The 20,670-nt window shown below is 36.7% G+C and overlaps 1 protein-coding gene across 1 annotated transcript in view; it reads left to right on the plus strand.

The window, feature by feature from the left end:
* Positions 1–19,995, plus strand: part of LOC136265055 (uncharacterized) — a 170,653-nt gene extending 150,658 nt beyond the window's left edge. The window contains exons 9-14 of the mRNA XM_066059832.1: positions 13,962–14,114; positions 14,171–14,213; positions 14,840–14,894; positions 16,739–16,777; positions 16,834–16,866; positions 19,772–19,995. Of these exons, the coding sequence (XP_065915904.1) occupies positions 13,962–14,114; positions 14,171–14,213; positions 14,840–14,894; positions 16,739–16,777; positions 16,834–16,866; positions 19,772–19,864 (416 nt within the window). The 3' untranslated portion in view covers positions 19,865–19,995. The remainder of the gene's footprint in view (positions 1–13,961; positions 14,115–14,170; positions 14,214–14,839; positions 14,895–16,738; positions 16,778–16,833; positions 16,867–19,771) is intronic.
* The last annotated feature ends 675 nt before the right edge of the window (positions 19,996–20,670 follow it).

The raw sequence follows: 20,670 nt of genomic DNA on the forward strand, positions 1-20,670 counted from the left end.
GGTTTCTTTGTAACTGAACTCTCTACATGATGGTTTCTTTGTAGCTGAACTCTCTACAAGGTGACTTCTTCTAGCTGAACTCTCTACAGGGTGATTTCTTTGTAGCTGAACTCTCCACCTGATGGTTTCTTTGTAGCTGAACTCTCTACAAGGTGACCTCTTCTAGCTGATCTCTCTACAGGGTGATTTGTTTGTAGCTGAACTCTCTACAGGTGATTTGTTTGCAGCTAAACTCTCTACATGGTGCTTTCTTTGTAGCTAAACTCTCTATATGACGGTTTCTTTGTAGCTGAACTCTCTACAAGGTGACTTCTTCTAGCTGAACTCTCTACATGTGATTTGTTTGTAGCTAAACTCTCTACATGGTGCTTTCTTTGTAACTGAACTCTCTACATAACGGTTTCTTTGTAGCTGAACTCTCTACAAGGTGACCTCTTCTAGCTGATTTCACTACAGGGTGATGTGTTTCTAGCTGAACTCTCTTCTAGCTGAACTCTCTACAGGTTATTTGTTTGCAGCTAAACTCTCTACATCCATGGTGGTTTCTTTGTAACTGATCTCTCTACATGATGGTTTCTTTGTAGCTGAACTCTCTACAAGGTGACTTCTTCTAGCTGAATTCTCTACAGGGTGATTTCTTTGTAGCTGAACTCTCCACATGATGGTTTCTTTGTAGCTGAACTCTCTACAAGGTAACTTCTTTTAGCTGATCCCTCTACAGGGTGATTTGTTTGCAGCTGAACTCTTTAGGTCGTGATTTCTTTGTAGCTGAACTCTCTACAAGGTGACCTCTTCTAGCTGATTTCTCTACAGGGTGATTTGTTTCTAGCTGAACTCTCTACAGGTAATTTGTTTGCAGCTAAACTTTCTACATCCATGGTGGTTTCTTTGTAGCTGAACTCTCTACATGATGGTTTCTTTGTAGCTGAACTCTCTACAAGGTGACTTCTTCTAGCTGAACTCTCTACAGGGTGATATCTTTGTAGCTGAACTCTCCACATGATGGTTTCTTTGTAGCTGAACTCTCTACAAGGTGACTTCTTCTAGTTGAACTCTCTAAACTCTCTACATCCATGGTGGTTTCTTTGTAACTGAACTCTCCACATGATGGTTTCTTCGTAGCTGAACTCTCTACAAGGTGACTTCTTTTAGCTGATCCCTACAGGGTGATTTGTTTGCAGCTGAGCTCTATAGTTGGTGATTTCTTTGTAGCTGAACTCTCTACAAGGTGACCTCTTCTAACTGATCTCTCTACAGGGTGATTTGTTTCTAGCTGAACTTTCTACAGGTGATTTGTTTGCAGCTAAACTCTCTACATGGTGCTTTCTTTGTAGCTGAACTCTCTACATGGTGGTTTCTTTGTAGCTGAACTCTCTACAAGGTGACTTCTTCTAGCTGAACTCTCTACAGGGTGATTTCTTTGTAGCTGAACTCTTTAGGTGGTGATTTCTTTGTAGCTGAACTCTCTCCAAGGTGACCTCTTCTAGCTGATCTCTCTACAGCGTGATTTGTTTCTAGCTGAACTCTCTACAGGTGATTTGTTTGCAGCTGAACTCTCTACGTGATGGTTTCTTTGTAGCTGAACTCTCTACAAGGTAACTTCTTCTAGCTGATCCCTCTACAGGGCGATTTGCTTGTTGTTGAATTCTCTACACGGTAATTTGTTTGAGGCTGAACTCTCTACATGGCAGTTTCTTTGTAGCTGAACTCTCTACAAGGTGACTTTTTCTAGCTGAACTCTATACAGAGTAATTTGTTTGCTGCTGAACTCTCTACATGATGGTTTCTTTGTAGCTGAACTCTCTATAAGGTGACCTCTTCTATAGCTGAACTCTTTACATGGTGTCTAGTTTCTACCTGATCTCTCTACAGGGTGATTTGTTTGCAGCTGAAATCTCTACAGGGTGATTTGCTTGTAGCTGAACTTCTTACATTGTGTCTAGTTTCTAGCTGATCTCCACAGTGTGATTTGTTTGTAGCTGATCTCTCTACAAGTTGATTTGTGTGTAGCTAATCTCTCTGCAGGTTGATTTGTTTGTAACTGATCTCTCTACAGGGCAATTTGTTTGTAGCTGAACTCTCTATAAGGTGATTTGATCTCTCTGCAGGTTGATTTGTTTGTAGCTGAACTCTCTAAAGGGTGATTTGCTTGTAGCTGAACTCCTTACATTGCGTCTAGTTCCTAGATGATCTCTCTACAGGGTGATTTGTTTGTAGTTGATCTCTCTGCACATTGATTTGTAGCGGAACTCTCTACAAGGTGATTTGTTTCTAGATTATCTCTCTACAAGTTGATTTGTTTTAGCTGAACTCTCTACAGGGTGATTTGTTTCTAGCTTATCTCTCTACAGGTTGATTTGTGTGTAACTGATCTCTCTACAAGCTGATTTGTTTGTAGCTGATCTCTCTGCAGGTTGATTTGTTTCTAGCTTATCTCTCTACAGGTTGATTTGTGTGTAACTGATCTCTCTACAAGCTGATTTGTTTGTAGCTGATCTCTCTGCAGGTTGATTTGTTTCTAGCTGATCTCTCTACAAGTTGATTTGTTTGTTGCTGAACACTCTAAAGATTGATTTGTTTGTAGCTGAACTCTCTGCAAAGTGTTTTGTTTGTAGCTGATCTCTCTACAGGATAATTTGTTTGTAGCTGAACTCTCTGCACAGTGATTTGTGTGTAGCTGAATTCTCTAGAGAGTGATTTAATTGTAGGTGAACTCTCTACAGGGTGCATGACTTGTTTATAGCTGAACTCTCTTCAGTGTGACTTGTAATGTTCTGAATCTCTTCAGTGATATAATTGTAGCTTAATTCTTCACAGGGTGACTTGCTTCTTGCTTAACTGTCTATAAGATTAACTGTTTGCAGCTGAAGTCCCTACAGAATAACTTGTAATGTAATAGAATTCTATAATGGAGTAAATAAATTAGCTGAATGCTCTATTAGGGTGACTGTTCTATTAGAGTATCTCGATCTCGCATTTGCTACACAGAGTTGGCTTTCGAATCATAACTCAGTGGTTTGTAATCCAATTCTTCTATACTACTGCAAGGACTTTCTATGAAGATTATTCCAGCTATACACCGATTTTCAGCTCATTGCTCTTAGCGGTTTGCCTAGTAGGCGTAAAAATTAATACTTTTTTATTACTAAAAATCGATCGCGTAATTGTGACACAGGTTGGGTTTTGTGTCATATCTCCGTGGTCTTAATCTCGATTCCTTTCAAACTACCAAAAGGCACTCCTACGATGGTTACTCCATCTACATAGCAATTTTCAGCTCATTCCATGAAGCGGTTTACCCTGTAGGCGTGACAACAAATCGATCTTGTTTTACGCGAATAATCGGTCATAACCCCTGAACCATTCATCGGATTTGCACCAAATTTGATGCTAGGATGCGCCTTTGGACTCCCTTTCTGTGTGCCAAATTTCAAGGCGATCGGAGCACGCGTTTGCGTTTTATAGCAATTTTTGCAAGTGTGCGAAAAGACGAAGAAGAAAAAAAAAACGAAACTTTGGCCGCTCATATCTCGGAAATGGCTTGAGTGATTTCCTTCAAATGTGGAATGTGGACTCCCCTAGCTGGCGGGCAACTCTGCAGCAAATTTGGTTTCAATCGGATAAGCCATCACCGAGATACAAAAGTGTGAAAATGACGTTTTCTTTCTTCCTGTCAATATACTCACGGTGTGGCGCGCCGGCTTCTTGGGCCGCACGACACACTATCGTGTGTCTTGATCCAAAATCCACCTTGAGGAAAAAATTTTATGACCAATTTACATATGTGACTGGTTCTGGAAAGTAGATCTTCCACACATATCCAATTTACCAACTTTGACAACTCATAACTTCAGATTGGAAAATGGTATTGACTTGAAATTTGATCAGTAGTGAGCATCAACATCACTTATTAGTTGGAGAAAAGTTCAGGATGATATTCATCTTGAACACTAAGTTGTGGTTTCTCAATCGGATGCATTTGCAAACTCATTTTTGCAAATCTGGTAATTTGTGACCAACAAAAATGTTTTATTCTTAAAATATTTTTTTCACAAGAAACAGTTTCCTTAGCACTTCTGCAACTCTCTCCCCACATTTTGCAAGCCACTAATAGCTAATCCATGTTTGCAACAAGAGCATAATATTGGTACCACATGGATTTGCAGTGGAAAGCTAGCTTGCATTTATATCGTACAAATATATAAGATCTCTGGAACTGGTCCCATGTCTATCATCATCGGTTGCAACCTTAATCCTTCTAGTTTCCAGCCCCATATTAAGTTCCTTCCAATGAATAACTTCTGGCATCAGCTAAAACCATTGATCCTCGAAACTCCACCCAACTGCAACGGTCAGCACACTTTCACAATTCGCATTTCTGATGCAACCATTTCCATGTACTTTGTTTTGCATACCTGAGAGGGTCCATCATACTCCAACTTTTTCAACATGTGCAATTGTTGCATTATATGATCCATCATTAACTTTTCAATTGTTTGCACATCATTTGATTGCTGATTAGGCCTACTTTACCCTGTTCAAATGTTGCAGACATTGTATCACAGCCACCCCAGGCATGTGAAAAGAGGACCTACAGTACGTATGTGCCCAATAATTTCCAAATCTTCAAATGTTTTACAACCTCTGAATGAAAAGAGGTACGTACTTAATTGTCATGTTCTATTTCCAGCATGCACCAGTAGCACAAGAACTTCATTGTTGTCATCAGCTACAACATTCAATCTACTTCCTTCAATTGCAAAACTGAAGCATGCATTGGACCATCAGTATGTCAGAATCCCCATGTGTGTAATCAGTGTGTAGGGCTGTCAGCATCCCCAGGTATGTTAAAATGGTATGTGCAGGTGCAGATATTCAGTCAAGTGGATCTTTGGAAGCATACAAAAGTCAGGAAGTTTTCTTGCAAATGAAAAGAGGAAACATCAATTGATTATCCAATATCTGAGAGGTGATGGCCAGGTTGTGCATCAGAGTAATTTGGATGCTGACACACTGATTGTTCAATGTGCACTCCAATTTGCAATTGAAGGAAGTAAAGTGTGTTGCAGCTGATGACACCTATGTTCTTGTCCTCCTGCACGATGCACCAGAACATACGTAGCAAGTATGTATTTTCTTTCAGAGGTTGGGAAACATTTGAGTATTGGAAAATTGATGACATTATTGGGCACATAGGTCCTATTGTAACATCAGAATTACATCTTCTCTTTTCACATGCCTGCATGGAGTGGCTGTGCTGCAACATCTGGGTCATTCCATGCCAAATCAACATGAAATTGACATGACCTCTCCTGATTTTTATATAATTTGGTACACACAAAGACTCAATTGAGAAACTACTCCACACCAAATTTCAGACCATTTGACTAATTACCTTTGGAGATATGACCGCTCAAAGTTTGAGGAAAATACTTGATCTGATTTACAGGTAACTATAAAAACCATCATAACTTGTGTTTGGCTTGACCTATGAACTTGTGGTTTACTTTATGAGAAAGGATATTAAATTCTCTTCGCAATGATATATATGTTTTGCTATTTACGTCAAAGGTAAGGTCTAACCGCAAAAAAAGTACTTTTTTCTTTGATCTTAATTTCCAAAGAAAAGGTAGTTTTAATTAACTTCATTTTTTGGATACAAATGCTACATATAAACCTTTCACTACTGTAAGTTTCAAATTGAGACATCGCTGACAACATTGTTTTTAAGATACATTTTAAGTGTTATGTAGTAGCAATATGATAAATTACTATTATAATTTTAATATCTGAAGAAACATGGTAATTTAACTTGTAGTTTTTAACATGTACTTGAATTGCTCTGTGGCTGCTTTAGTTTGTTCTTTTGAGATAGTATAAATTCATCCATAACTGGCTCAATTTTTGTGAGGATATCATCAATAGAAACTAAAATAGCTATCTGTTTCTCTGGCTCGATACTTGTATGATGGTGATGGATCATTAGGGATTAATATATTAATGCTAACTTTTCTGTCATCCTGATGTACTTGGAGAACACAACCCAACCACCATTTCTTTTCATACACAGCTGTGACAAATCCTGTAATTTTATCAACTGGAATTTCATCCTTACTCACAAGGGTAACCTTTTCCTCTTTACCAACACATGAATTTGAAAATTTCTTTGTTAGAACGATAGAATTGCTTAATGGGATAAAGCAGTGGAATTTTTGTATACCAGGAATAGTTCTACTTACTTTTAATCTTTCCTCTAAGTATTCTTCACTGTAGTCGATTGTTGTACTGTATTTAAAATGCAAGCTTGTTAAATTTTCAGCTCCCCATTCAAAGAGTTGACATGGAGTCATCATTTGAGAATTATATGGTTTCTGTAAACTTGCTTTAGCAGCTAGTCGTTTTACGATGCCACCAATTCCATAATTTGGTCCTTTTCCATGTGATGTAGCATAGAAATGCCATACAGCGTGTACTCCAAAATCTGATTTGTGATAACAGAGATTCAAGAATTTTTTTCTGTTTTTGTACTGGGCAGCTGATCCATCTGAAAAATAAATTATCTTGTCTACTTTCAAAACTTTTCTTGAAGGAATTGCACTAAATGCTTCTGGAATAAATGTACAGTAATAGTGTCATGATACAAGCAATCAGATAATAACAAAGCTGATGTGTTGCAACTCTCCTGATTCTTTGTAGTATGCCACAAATGGGTGCAATGTTGCTTGTGAATTATTCCAATGAAATGCTTGTCTGCATCTTGCAATACAAAGGAATGGTTCTCTGAAAAGTCGCATATTACTAGAAAATGACCAGGCATCAGGTTTAACATGGTATCTGTCTGATAAAGGGACTGTTGTTTGGCAATGAATGAATGAGGTATCAAAAGTTTAATCTGGTCACAAAATGAGTCTACAAAGTCATCTGCTGGTTTAGTGATCATCTCCAATGTTGACCTGTCTACAGACACCCACTGCTTGTACTGGATAGTATCAATAAAGTTATCATCAAATATTTCATTTAAGTAATCTTTGAGGTTTGAGATTCCTGGTCAATATTCACAAGTTTTTAAATGACAAACAGGCTGTGGTGTATTACATAATATTTATGACAAGTGCAACACAGTGAGCATAATGCTGTAAGTGAATTTCCAATTTAGCAGTGAGCTCTGCCAATTTACCAGCAATCAACATCAATTTTGTGTTTTGATGGATGGAGCAGACATACAGCATGTGTCCCACTACCTCCAGTTAAAACACAATTCTTAGGACGCAATTCAGCAAATTTAACCTTTTCAGTGAAAAATTGATCTTTAAATTGCTGGTAAACCTCTAGTTCAAACTTTTTACGAGTCTGATGATATCAGTCGAATGATGCCCAGCAAGAAAGATTGTGTCTCGATTAAAGTTGGTGACCAGAGGATTCAATTCAAAAATGATTACTTTTAGGAAATCTAAAAGAAAAAAATTTTTGTCATCATTTGAGCCATGGCCTTGAATTGGGTTAGGCGTGGATAAAATGCCTCCTGATTTAACTAAGCTTTTTGCTTTATGAACCATGTAATTGGATCGTTTTCTATTCTTTTGATGCTCCAGCTCATTGGAAGTAGAGTCAAAATTTGTACCTTTATACTTTTCTCTTCTGTTTCATGGAATTTCATCTTCAGCTTCACTTTCGTCATTGTCATCTTAACCTTACCTCCAAGTATAGATTCATGAAAATCACTTTTGATTTATCTAGCTTTTTCTTAGGATACTGTGCACCTGGTAGTAACTTATTTTTTTACAACTGGTGATTCTCCAATTAAAGCTAAGCCTTTGTTAACGCTCTCCAGATCCTGATGTTGAAAATCATCGTCGCTTGATTCATACTGAGTTATTTCCATTTTCTGACAGTTTTTTGTACAGTTACTACATATCTTCTCTTCAAGAGTGAGAGTAAGAATTTTTGCACCCATCCAAGGTCTTAAGCTAGTTTTCTTGTGCCTTTGATTGTTAAAAGAATTACAACAACTATTAGCCCACTGCTTTTGTGCCATGCTTCAAAACAATTGTAAGGAATAATTGATAGCTATAGAGCACTTTCCTATCTGTTTTATATGTGACAGACTATTACTTACATCATCTATTGCTTACATCGCTATGACAGCAAATAAATAAAGTCTTCATACTTCCACTGAAGTACTTTCAGTCTTAATCACAAAAGGGACTTGTAAGGCATGTGTAGTCTGTGCAAAAAGTAAGTAAACTTTTTGATGCTTTGCATAAAAGCAAAATAAAAGAGTATAGTTTTAATTAATTAGTTTTATGAAAATTGAATTTTTTGGTTATGTAGAACAGTAATGTGTTTACATCAGAATTCTTTTGTTAAATGACAAGTTCTGTGTTATCAGTTGCCAATGTACCCATAAAGATTGTAACAAAAATAATTATGTATACCTGCAGAACTGTTTACGTAATTTTCCTATAGTTTTTTGCAAAACTTTTATTAGCCAATTTGTCCCTTCTTGGTTTGCTCTGTTTGTACTAGTAATAGCATGGGTAGCAGTGAATTTTGGGATAAATACCACGAGTGTTGTATTGGAAATTTACCATTTCCAATACAACAAGAGTGGTATTTATCCCAAATTTCACTGCTATACCCATGCTATTCCCAGTTAATACCATACTCGCTGCATATACGCGTGCTGTGCATTAGCGTTGCTATGTCCGCAATTTGTCACTATGTACTAAACACGTGTCAACACTAATTGTTAGCATAAATTCTAGCCAATGAAATTGCAATTACAACTTTTTCACTGCTACCAGTGAAATACGGGATAAATTTCACTGCTACTATTGAGACTTTTGTAAGGGCAGTAAAACAGGTATGGTATTAGTGCTGTTATATACATATCAGGATGAAGTACAAAACTTGTACAAATAACTACTAGGAAAATTATGATCTACAAAAATTTCAATATTGCATGCTATATTGCTCCACATAAGAATTTGGCACTGTATTGTACTTTCTGATTGTTGTCCCAACTTGAAACTTACAGTAGTGAAAGGTATGCATGTAAGTAGTTTGTATCCAAAATATGAAGTTAATTAAAACTACCTTTTCTTTGGAAATTAAGATCAAAGAAAAAAGTACTTTTTTGTGGTTAGACATTACTTTTGAAGTAAATAGCAAACCATATATATCATTGTGAAGAGAATTTAATATCCTTTCTCGTAAAACAAACCACAAGTTCATAGGTCAAGCCAAACACAAATTATGATGGTTTTTATGGTTACCTCTAAATCAGATCAAGTATTTTCCTCAAACTTTGAGCGGTCATATCTACTAAGGTAATTAGTCAAATGGTCTGAAATTTGGTGTGGAGTAGTTTCTCAATTGAGTCTTTGTGTGTACCAACTTATATAAAAATCAGAAGAGGTCATGTCAATTTCATGTTGATTTGGCATGGAATGACCCATCTGCAACATTTGAACAAGGTAAAGTTGCCCTAATCAAGAAGAAAATGATGTGAAAATAATTGCGAGAGCAGCACACTTTCACAACTTGCATGTGCATCTACAAGTTATTCATTAGAAGGAACTCAATGACTAAACTGATCCATTACCATACATGGAGCTGGAAACTAGAAGGATCAAGGCTGTATGTAACTGATAATGACAGACATGGGACTAGCACCAGAGATCTTACTTAAATTTGTACAATATAAATGTAAGCTTTCTACTGCAAATCCATGTGATAGCAACATTATTTATGCTCTCGTCGTAATCATGGATTAAAGTATGTTACAGCATGTGGCAGTTACAGGGAGAGAGAGTTGCAGAAGTGCCAAGGAAACTGTTTACAATAATTGTGACAAATACATTTGTTCAGAATTTACATGATAGGTACCTTTTTATTTCTATAACCAGTCTTCTTATTTGATACAGCTAATATTATTTGCAATGAATTTCTTATGAGAAAATATTTTAAAGATAATATATGCATTTTTGTTAGTCAAAAATGACCAGAATTACAAAAATGGGTCTACCAAATGCATTTAATTAAGAAACCACAACTCAGTGTACAAGGCGAATATCAACCTGACATTTTCTGCAACTAATAAGTGATGCTTGTGCTCACTAAATATACTGATCAAATTTCAAGTCAATACCATTTTCCAATCTGAAGTTATGAGTTGTCAAAGTTGGTAAATTGGATATATGTGGAAGATCCACTTTCCCAATCCAGTCACATACGTACATGTATAGTATGCCTCAATACTAAATAATATTGGGCATAAAAATTTTTTCCCAAGTTGGATTTTAGAGGATTTTGGATATGTTATTCTATGAAAACTTTGCTTTCTAATGATACCAAAATTAGCTTTCTTCAAATTTTTCCGGGTCCGACTTTAATTCTACCGGACTATGGTAGCTGTTTAAGCCATTATTTTGCCTAGCACAACCATAAAAAACTGCATAAAAGCATGCTTAAGCTTGTTCCTTCCTTTTTAAGTTGCAAAAATAGCACAAACTTCAGCACTGCTGACATGTGAGCTGACATGGTTTCAAGTGAGCCTGTCAGTATACAACAATAACCAGAAAATAATGGAATAATGGAATATTTAGAGCTGACAGTAACTAGATGTGGGTGGTGGACGGGAAACAGAGAATTTATTTGGAGTGGCCTAAGCAGGATCTAAAGGAATTTTGTGCAGTGTGTGAGGAGCAAACATTCAGAAAGTTCAAGGAGACTATATTGTGTGAACATCAATCGGATTCATTAACAGAGTAGTTAATAGTGCCAGATATCTCAGCCTGAGTAGTGAGTTGAATCCAGGCTGGGGTCTATTTTACAGAATGGAATGCTTTCTGAATCAAAGCTTGCAGCTTAGCTAGCCACTATCATTGTTGAAATTGCATTTATCAGTGGAGCCTTCAGGAAAATGGAATAGGATAATAATAAAATATTAATAGCTGTCTCATGCAGTGATTGTTCTACTACCTGATATATCAAGCAGGTCTCTTCAATTTATTTATTGCATGACCAAGGCAAGTTTTGTTACTACAATACAATAGCTGATTGGATGTCAGTTGTTTCTGCTGATCTGGACAAGATAAATAGTTTAGAAGACCACTCAATTTCTTCAGTTTCAGAGCATAATATCCACAGAGAAATTAACTAGAAAGTTACTGGTTACAGGAAAAGGCTAGGTGATCATGACTTTATTCAGTCTAATAAACAGGATATATGGTTGATTCAGTTTCCATAACTTCAACATATTGTCAATTTGTCATGCACCTTACACACAGTATTACAGCCCATAATTGCCTCCAAATAGCATCTTAAAATGTGCATTTTTCTTGGGAGATCATTCCCTCAGACCCCATTAAAGCTAGCATTAGAAATGAGCCTTACTATTTTTCATCTGACGCCCCTGTACTGTACTGATGGAAATGCAGTTGAACATATGCAAGAATCTCACACCCGCCATTCAGGAATGTATTTTGCTGTGTGTACAGTAGAAATATGCAGGGCCATGTTCACTTATTGGGACTGCATGCTTCTCTCTGTGGGCATTCATCATATCTCACCCATAGGATTGGGTGTTGCTGCTTGTAGTTACATAACTAGTCTGGCATCAAGCAAACCCACTTGTATAGCTACATTTAGCTTATGTGGAGCCGCACCCACTTATTGACCATTGATCATGAAAGCGAGGTTGAAATTGTGTGCTTTGGTAGATACTCATTTCTTGCAGACGATCCTTCCAGTTGTGTGATGATCTATGCTATAAATGCAGGGTTAACCAGTGAAGCTTGAGAGTATTCTAGCCTTTGACGCACGCCTCTGTTTTTATTAAACTGAGTCAGATCTGGGTCCCACTTCAATTACTATTCAGGTTAGTGGGTCAACTAGGTCAGTAGTACTGACCCACTTACAACCCTATACACCTGATATAGCTAAGACCTAAACTTTATGAAAGCATGCTAGTGTATTCTAGTTCATGTGATCAAGCCTCAGAGAGCATATGTTCATATATTTGTACTATACAAATGTGCATGCAAAAATAATTGTGTTATTCATTATCATTGCTTTGCTGAACCTGCAACATGGTTCAGGTGTACCCACTTGCATACAGGGGTGTATGTATGTATTATAGACTTTAGATAATGGATGTATCTTCAATTATCTATGTATGTATTGTTAACAGGCTACAAACTTGGGAATTGTTTACAGAATATCTCTAATCTGCAATAACAGCTACATGCAAGAGAACAGTACAGTAGATATATTGACTGCTAACTTCACTCTACCACCTCAAAATACAACTGCCGATAACATTGGATGTGAAGTAAATGTCTCAATAGATGGCATAAAGAATATCAGCATCTCATTGAGTAAGAAATTCATGATACCTTTACCATACAATTATAAGCATACTATTGATTGTTTGTGATTAATTGTCTTGCATACTGCACACTATAAGGAATCATCCATAGCCTGTATGTTGTTAATTTTATTCATTTTTCTCACTGTGTTTGCCTGTAGCGATGAGTCTTCTACCTATTTTTCTTTCCAGCAATTCTTTCATTTTTCGCCTATTATGCACCATTTTTTTTGCTCAAGAATGATATATTTTGCTCAGCATTAATCTTTGCTGTTAATTGATCATTTCTAAGTACAAAGCTACAATTTCACACCTTAAAGTGACTGTTATATCCCGATCTTACCATATGTACCAAGAAGCTACTTAACACATGTGACTTTTCTACCGTATAGCGGGTTTTTACTGCACCTATAATTTATCACGAATCTTAAAAGCGCGACACAAATTTCTGCAAATGCAGCTATCCACGATAATAAAATCTGCTGATTTTTTTTATTTAGATTGCTAGAAATGCATTGAAAGAGGATATTGTTAAACAGTTATATACATGGCTACCACGTTATAAACATTTTGGACTCCTGTCATTGGTGAGGACTGACTCACTTGTATTATAAAAAGTGGGGATGTGTGCCGCTGCGTGACGACCCAACAGTAGTGGGGCACTTATGCACGCCCTCTCAAGGGTATGCAGTTTGTTTTTGTTTCATGGTGGCACAATAATATGTATCGAGTTACAGGCAAGATAATACGAGAAGTTGAAACACGCAAGATAAAATAAACGCGGATTTAATTACCGCGGCTAACCACTGTTCGTGAAAATAAAGTCTTCACGGTAAAAACGTATTAGAGTATCTCATGAAATGTTTATGTACACTTGAAGTGTCATTCAGATTTCAGCCGCAATTAAGCTTCCAACACCATCTACATTTGCAGTGATATTTTCACCATTCACTGCATTTAGTAGGCACGTGTGTATACAATACTAGTATTAAATTATGTCTTTATATGGTACAACTGCAACCAACATTTTTTTTAAAGCATACAGGCGCATTTACCTCCCACCCCTCCCTAGTGTACTCTGTGTACTCTTACGAAAATGATCCTTAAGCTATTAAAATATCTACAATAAAAAGGTATCATTATGCAGTAAATAAGTATGCAAATGGAAGTGTTACTTATATACATACCAGTGTTAGTTCCATGGCTGAATTTCCTGGCACAGTTTACAAGACACACTGCATGAATCATGTTGTATAAGCCTCACTGTACACTAAATTGTTATGGTGGCCAGGTCTGCATAATCTCTAGGCATATGGGCACATAAAATTTCATGACTCATAACTATGCCATTATACTTAGACTGTGCAATAAACATTACACGTAATTGGCTATGTAATGTAAGTTACAGAATTCAGATACTATCTGTTGTGTGATGAGATGTGGTTTGTGCCTACATGACCTGTTTTGCAAATCCAGTCACATTTGTTGTTATTGCAAAATGCTTATAGTTAAGGAATGGCCCTGCAATGCAGACGCATTAGTACATATGTAGGTGCCTTAATACGTAGTAGGCACTGTTCATTGTTGCCAGGTGGGAGTAGAATATCCTCCTCTACTGATAATTACTGTGAAGATAATCCTGGAGTGTGTATAGGAGTACCAGTGGTTGTGGCTGTTGCAGTACTGATTATTTTAGTTATTCTATTGCTGCTTTTTGCTTGTCCTGACTCCAGGAGAATGTTTTGTGAGTTAACAAGAAAACTATGTAGATGTGAATGATATATCTATTTCTATCTTTAGTGGCTTTGCTCCATCAAAACTCTAAAACAAGTGTTGTTTCTAAGTGAGTGAAGGATTTATCATTCATAGACAAACTATGCACCTGTATACATGTGTATATAATGTATGCAACTTTCACTCACACACATTATGCTATAAAGTCGGGTTTTTAAGTGCATGACAATTTTTGGAGAAAACTTTTGTAAACATTATACTATCTGTTAGGAGCATTCACCTAAGTAATATTTATGATGCATTTAAAATGGAACCACTACATTGTAATAGAGTAGTTCGTGGTCATCAAGCTAGTGTATAAGGACATTTGACTCCATTTTTTGGGTGAAATCCTTTGTGATGAACAAGAATATTGCAGTCCAAAAGGTTTATTTGCTGCATACATAGGGAAGGAAGACCTCAAGAGAGATGTAAAGGTTTGAGGGGACATTAATTTTGTGGTACTTCCAGCTTTTCTTCCTGTGTGTAGCTTTGTCTCATGCTGAGCCTTGCATTGGGCCACGTGCGCTTATCAGCCATGGTTATTAACAAGAAATTTGTATGCGCTTAACAAATACTATGCACTTAATAGACACATGCGCTTAACAACCCAACTCTATGGTATTATACTGACCACATTATGCTTACTGTATATGTATATTTACATGTATATATATATATACATATACATCTTAGGAGCAACACAGCTGAAAATGAATATGTTGCTGTAACAGAAGCCCCCCACACTAATGTAAGCTGAAGAGTCAGTTTTTTTTACTGTTTAGTTGTATATAGTGTTTTTGTATGTGCGTTTTACAAGTAAATCAGTATAGCACAGTATTCTAGGGTTGGGAAATATAACGATACATCATTGCTATCATGATATAAGCATATGGCAATAACTGTATCGAGGCTATTTTTACACATCATGATATATCAAGTTTATTATATCATGATTTGTGACCAGATTTTACAAAACCGATCCAAATCGCACATCAGGCAAAATCAAACTTACACCACCAGTGGATAGCTACACTATTGTACTAGTAGTTTTGACCCTCAGTGCTACTCAATCTACTCGAGGCTGGTTTTAACAGACGTCTTTTCTGGGTGGTGTGGAGTGCTCAAATGGCGGTTTCAGGCCTTGTGAAGGACCTGGCTTGGCAAGAATCAGTGGTTTACTGGTGGACAGCCTTATAATGTTGGCCAGATGTTTTCTCTGTTGATTATGCTCCATATCAGCCACTAAGGAGCCAGTAATCTCGTGTCTGGACTCCAATCGTGGTCTGCCTCCATTTTGAGGTCTATCTCTTGCCCTCCCCGCCACCCTCCACCCCTTTGTGAGCACTCGTGATACTACTCCGCTCGTCCAACTGCTCAGATTTTCTATCTTATTTGGCAGGAAACTCTACAAGCAGCTACAAGTACTGGACGTGGCCTGAAAGGTAACAGATTGATGCATATTTTGTGTAAATTTCATACGCGTGCTTGCTATCCTTGGAGAGTTATGCTGGCTTCAATTCTTTAAAACCGTTTATCTCGAAACTTCTAATGTGCAATTTGGATCATTTTTCCAAAATCCAGTCACATATACTGTTTACAAATTAAATTCCATTAATGATACTGTCTTACAAATGCAGCAAATCACATTTAACATGAAGCTATACGCAGTGCTTATAGCTTAGGGGTTGTTTATGGAATGGGTACAACAATAGCTACAAACCATAGCAAACCTTGTACATACTAAATGAATATAACATGATTTTTCTAATGAGCAAATGATATCATGATAAACGTTGATTATCAGAATAAATGCTTCCATGATATATCGTGGTGCACTTTCTTCATTATTGCCCAACCTTACTTTTAACTAAAAGTATCTTTTGTTACATTCATTTGTGACACAATGCACTGTACACTGAAATAGTGGTATATCATGACTGAGGTATATAACTATCAACGTAAAATCAAGGCTTGCTAAGTCTATGCCTAAGTCAAATGTGCTCAAAATGCTTTCAGAAATTTTCCAAAATTTTCGCCTATTATTCTCTTCAGTGTTCCCATTATGCTTGCATTATGCTCCTAGGTTAACAACATTTCTTACAACTATCTTGAGATATTTTAATCAGTGAATGTTCTATTAGAGTATTTCACTACAAAGTGACTGTTCTATTGATCTAAGGAGCTATGTACAATGCATTCAGGTGCTCTATTGCAATTTGTTGTTTCCAATGACTGCTCTAATAGGGAGTATCAATCTAATTTCATGGAATTAAGTGTAATTTGAAATATCAACCTAATATGCTAGCAATATGCTATTGTAGTACTCCAGCCTATTACGCTTTTTTGTTGTGCTGGTATATTTGACGAAGCCTGTTGCCTGCATATATAGTGCAACAACCAGTGGTATATACTGTAATATTCAAATGGTCTTTTTGGAAGAGTGGAATAGATATGGATGTCTCTATAGAATTGGACCACTAGTTAATAGGCAGGATTAGAAATTTCTTATGTAACTATGGCCTGCCTTAATGCCTGTATTCTACTATACAGTGTATTGCACTCATTGTCATGTACATTCCTATAATTGTGCAGGTACAGCCCAGTGGTGAGTCTGATACTATCAGCTTGCAGGTATAATGTGGTTTATTTAGCAATGGTTTAATTATCATTTAATACTCACTCTCTAGAATACTGACACAGCAGTTGCTGCTGCCAATGAAGTGAGTTTGCTATTTCCTGAATTGAGAATATAGTGCAGCAACAATACAGTGTAACCAATGCTCCACATCTCACATGGGCAAGACCAACAAGAAAATAGGACAAAAAGTGTATACAAACACGTTCTCTTGACATGTACACACTACATGTATATACACACATGCACACATCATACAGTACAATAGTACTGTATATTAGGGATCATGGAGATTTCGGTTTTTCTGGCCAAAATATCACCAAAAAACCAGTTTCAGAATACCATCCTGGTGCCTTGGCAGTACTGATTAGGTATAACCAATCCCAAAAGTGCCTTCAGTACAACCCTATTTGCTTCCAATAGGAAGCTAAAAAATATTTATTCAATGGAATAATTATTCTACTGACTGACTAACTGTCTTCAGACAAACATATCTCGATAACATCTAATACCTTTGTCCTCCTTTGTGTCCCATTTCTTTTTGCTGACAGTTCAAGGCAGTAGCACAATGCATGGCTTCCCATTTGCAAACAGCAATTATCTGTATTTTCCATGGTGACTACAAAGGCATACTTCATTTGTAAAATTGTGTAACAGGTTGAAAATAGGTGACAGCAAAGCGTAATGGCCACTTCACTTTCAAGTCAGTAATTGATAGTTGGAGTACACAAATCGTCTATATTTTTTGTGGTGACTGGATTGATTGCAGAGGTGCTTCTCCTGCTGTTCTTTGTTTGTAGTGCTGTATAACAGGCTGAACATAGCTGAAGGCAAAGTGTAATGGCTACTTCACTTTCGAGTCAATAATTGATAGCTGGGATGCGGGTTCAGACAAAAACATTAACTCTGCACCATCCTTTCTTTTGATGCAGTATGTGTAGGTTCACCAGTCATAATAATGTTACAAAAAAGTTTACAAACTAAAATTTAAAAACTTTAAGTTCAATTAGTGATCACAGAAAAAACTAAAGAAACAAGGGAGGTGGCCTACACCTGCAGATATACTAGTGGACATTTACAGAGCCTGATTCAGTCGTGGGTATAGATTAAAGCAGGGATTAAATGTTCACTAGTATATCTGCAGGTGTAGGAGGTTCTTGTCTCCTACTTTTCTTTTCTATGATCCATTGTAATTCTGAATTTTTGTGATATTATATGGACATGCACACATACACACATGTAAAATCATAAAAGAAAGTCATTCGGTTGTATGTCCTTTCATATCTGCCTAGACATTATAAGCATAGAAGTGGAAGGTAGGAGGAGGTGGTTGAAGTGCAATAGTCATCAAATGAACTGCAAAATTTCCAGAAAAGATCAAGATACTTTAATAGAGCAGTCACCCTTATGTAACAGTCAAGCATGTGTAGTATTTAATTAGCTTCTAAAACTACTCAAATTCAATCTCCTGACACTTAAATTTCAAAATTTTCCTGCCCCCAGACTCCCTAGAATTAGCATACTGGGTATGCCTACACACCAACACTACCTGCATAAATTTTGGGCACCCCCAACTCTTAACACCATTCCGCCGCCTTTGTTTAATGACACAGTAGCATGATTGCCGAGCGCCTTAGTGTGAGGCAAGGAATCTATGTGAGTAAGTGAATAAATGTATGTCTGCAATGGAAGGGGACATGGATATATATGTATACTATTGTTTAGCCAATTCTTTGTTCTTACCTTAATCATAACCTTCAACTTTTCTTTTAGAATACAAGCAGCTGAGAGTAATAATTAACGCTACACAATAATTTGTGTCCAGGTATTATATCCATGTGGGTTGTAATGGCAATGCAGTGTGAGTCACAATTGTAGTGAACACTAGACAAGCAGCTGAATAGCAAATAATGCTATACAGCAACTTGTTCAGGTGTTACTGCATATCCAAGTGGGTTGCAATGGCGCACTGTGCACAAGTCACCCTGAGATCCATTGGTAGCAAGTACAATTAAACTTTGGGGCTGTATTGATGCATATTATGTTTGTCACAATGTCAGACAGTAAGGCAACTATTCTAAACTTTCCCACCTTATTAGCAATCATTGTTTGGCAGATGCATGCATGCACATATTCACTTCATGTTATGTACATGGGTATTATGGTATGTCTGATTACATCGTCCATATCGTAAGCAATCAGACTTTATACCAGTTGTTGATGGCACCAGAGCTATTTGATGATAGTTGTTTTTTACTGTACATGTGGCATGACAGTTGTTGCTTGGCAGCTAGTATTAAGGCTAATGTAGTTATACTGCTGTACAATCACTAACTTTGTATCAAGATGAAGTTCTTCTCTATTTTATTTTTTTTAAATTTAAAAATTGTTCTGAACACATTTTTATCAAATTCTTCTTTCGGTTTGTGTGAGGCTTATGCACAAGTGTATCACCTAGTGTTATTCGAATCTTTATGTAAAATTAACCATATTTCATACAGTTGAGTCAACCATTGAATAACTACTACACAGTCTCTATATAACTTATACTATAGCTCTGTGATTCTCAGCATTTTGTCACAACATACTCTTAACACATTGTGTAGTTGGATGAATTACTTTGGGGAATGCCGTATAGTATGTAAATTACTCTTAGCAACACAACAGGCAATGTAGTGAAGTAATGTGTGGGTATACTAGTTAGAGCTGCAAGATACGTATACACTGTGTGTTCAAAGGAGTGTTATTTAAATTCAAATCTCCCAGTGCTCTGCATATACCACATGCAGATCAGGGCTGCCCATCGATGCAAGGCATCATGTGTAATCACTACGTAATATTCTAGTGTAGTTGAAAGTAGAGATAGATACCAACTAGTTTGATAGTATGACATTTGACTCTACAGAAACTGCTATACAATAAATAATTGTAGTGTTAATATTTGTATAATATTATGTTTTCTGTTGATTGTATTTTTTTACTATTTTCAGAGGCCCAAATATGTCAAAGTGACTTTGTCTGACAACCTACCAATACATATTCCACCAAATAATCTTGTATCATATGCACAAATACAACACTAACAATACTGCTTTTTGAACTACATTTATATCTGTACTGCTGGATAATTATTGCTGTAAAAACAAGTGTTATACTGTATGCATGCATGTGTAAGAGCAATGTTTGATAATTACCATGTTTAGAATTAACGTAATAGCATTGTTGTGCTAAGATGCAGACCTACTGATGCACCCCTGTACATATACAAATAGTATATCTACTACAAGTATAGATGTCACAGGTGGTGTTAGCAGGAACTACTGTATAGTCTTTCTTCCACTTTTATTAATAACAAAATGTAGAGATAAGCTAACAGAGCAGTCAACCACTTTAATAAAATAGCAATAGCTGCAAGTAGCAACTCAATTTATGTGTAGTAGTTGAGAAAAATAGTCTGAGATAATATCTCAGAGCTTCTGGGGCATACACCTTGAATGGTAGCCATGTTTGTTCACTCTTTTTCATACTTCAAACCCCAATGTATATTCTTTCATTGCTATACTCCCTCTGATCTTCCCACTCTTTTGCTTGTTCCAACACCTTTGATAGACCTCATCATGGTACAAATCTTTTTCCACAGGGTACATTATTTTCTTGTTATCACTTGAATTCAGTGTGTTAAACATGTAGAAACTGATGTGCTACCTCTTACTGGTGTACATAACTGACACCTAGCTATGTTCAATATTGCAGACTGATTGGCTTTTACCACCCAAAAAGCATCCCAATTTGTGATATTTCAAGTAGACATTGCAGCAGACATAGTTGATGTGTTTACAGTGTGTGTCGATGTGTTTACTGGGTTAAACGTTACCCTTGAATATAGTTG

The sequence above is a fragment of the Dysidea avara genome, chromosome 1 (assembly GCF_963678975.1).
Source record: "Dysidea avara chromosome 1, odDysAvar1.4, whole genome shotgun sequence".
Taxonomy (NCBI): Eukaryota; Metazoa; Porifera; class Demospongiae; order Dictyoceratida; family Dysideidae; genus Dysidea; species Dysidea avara.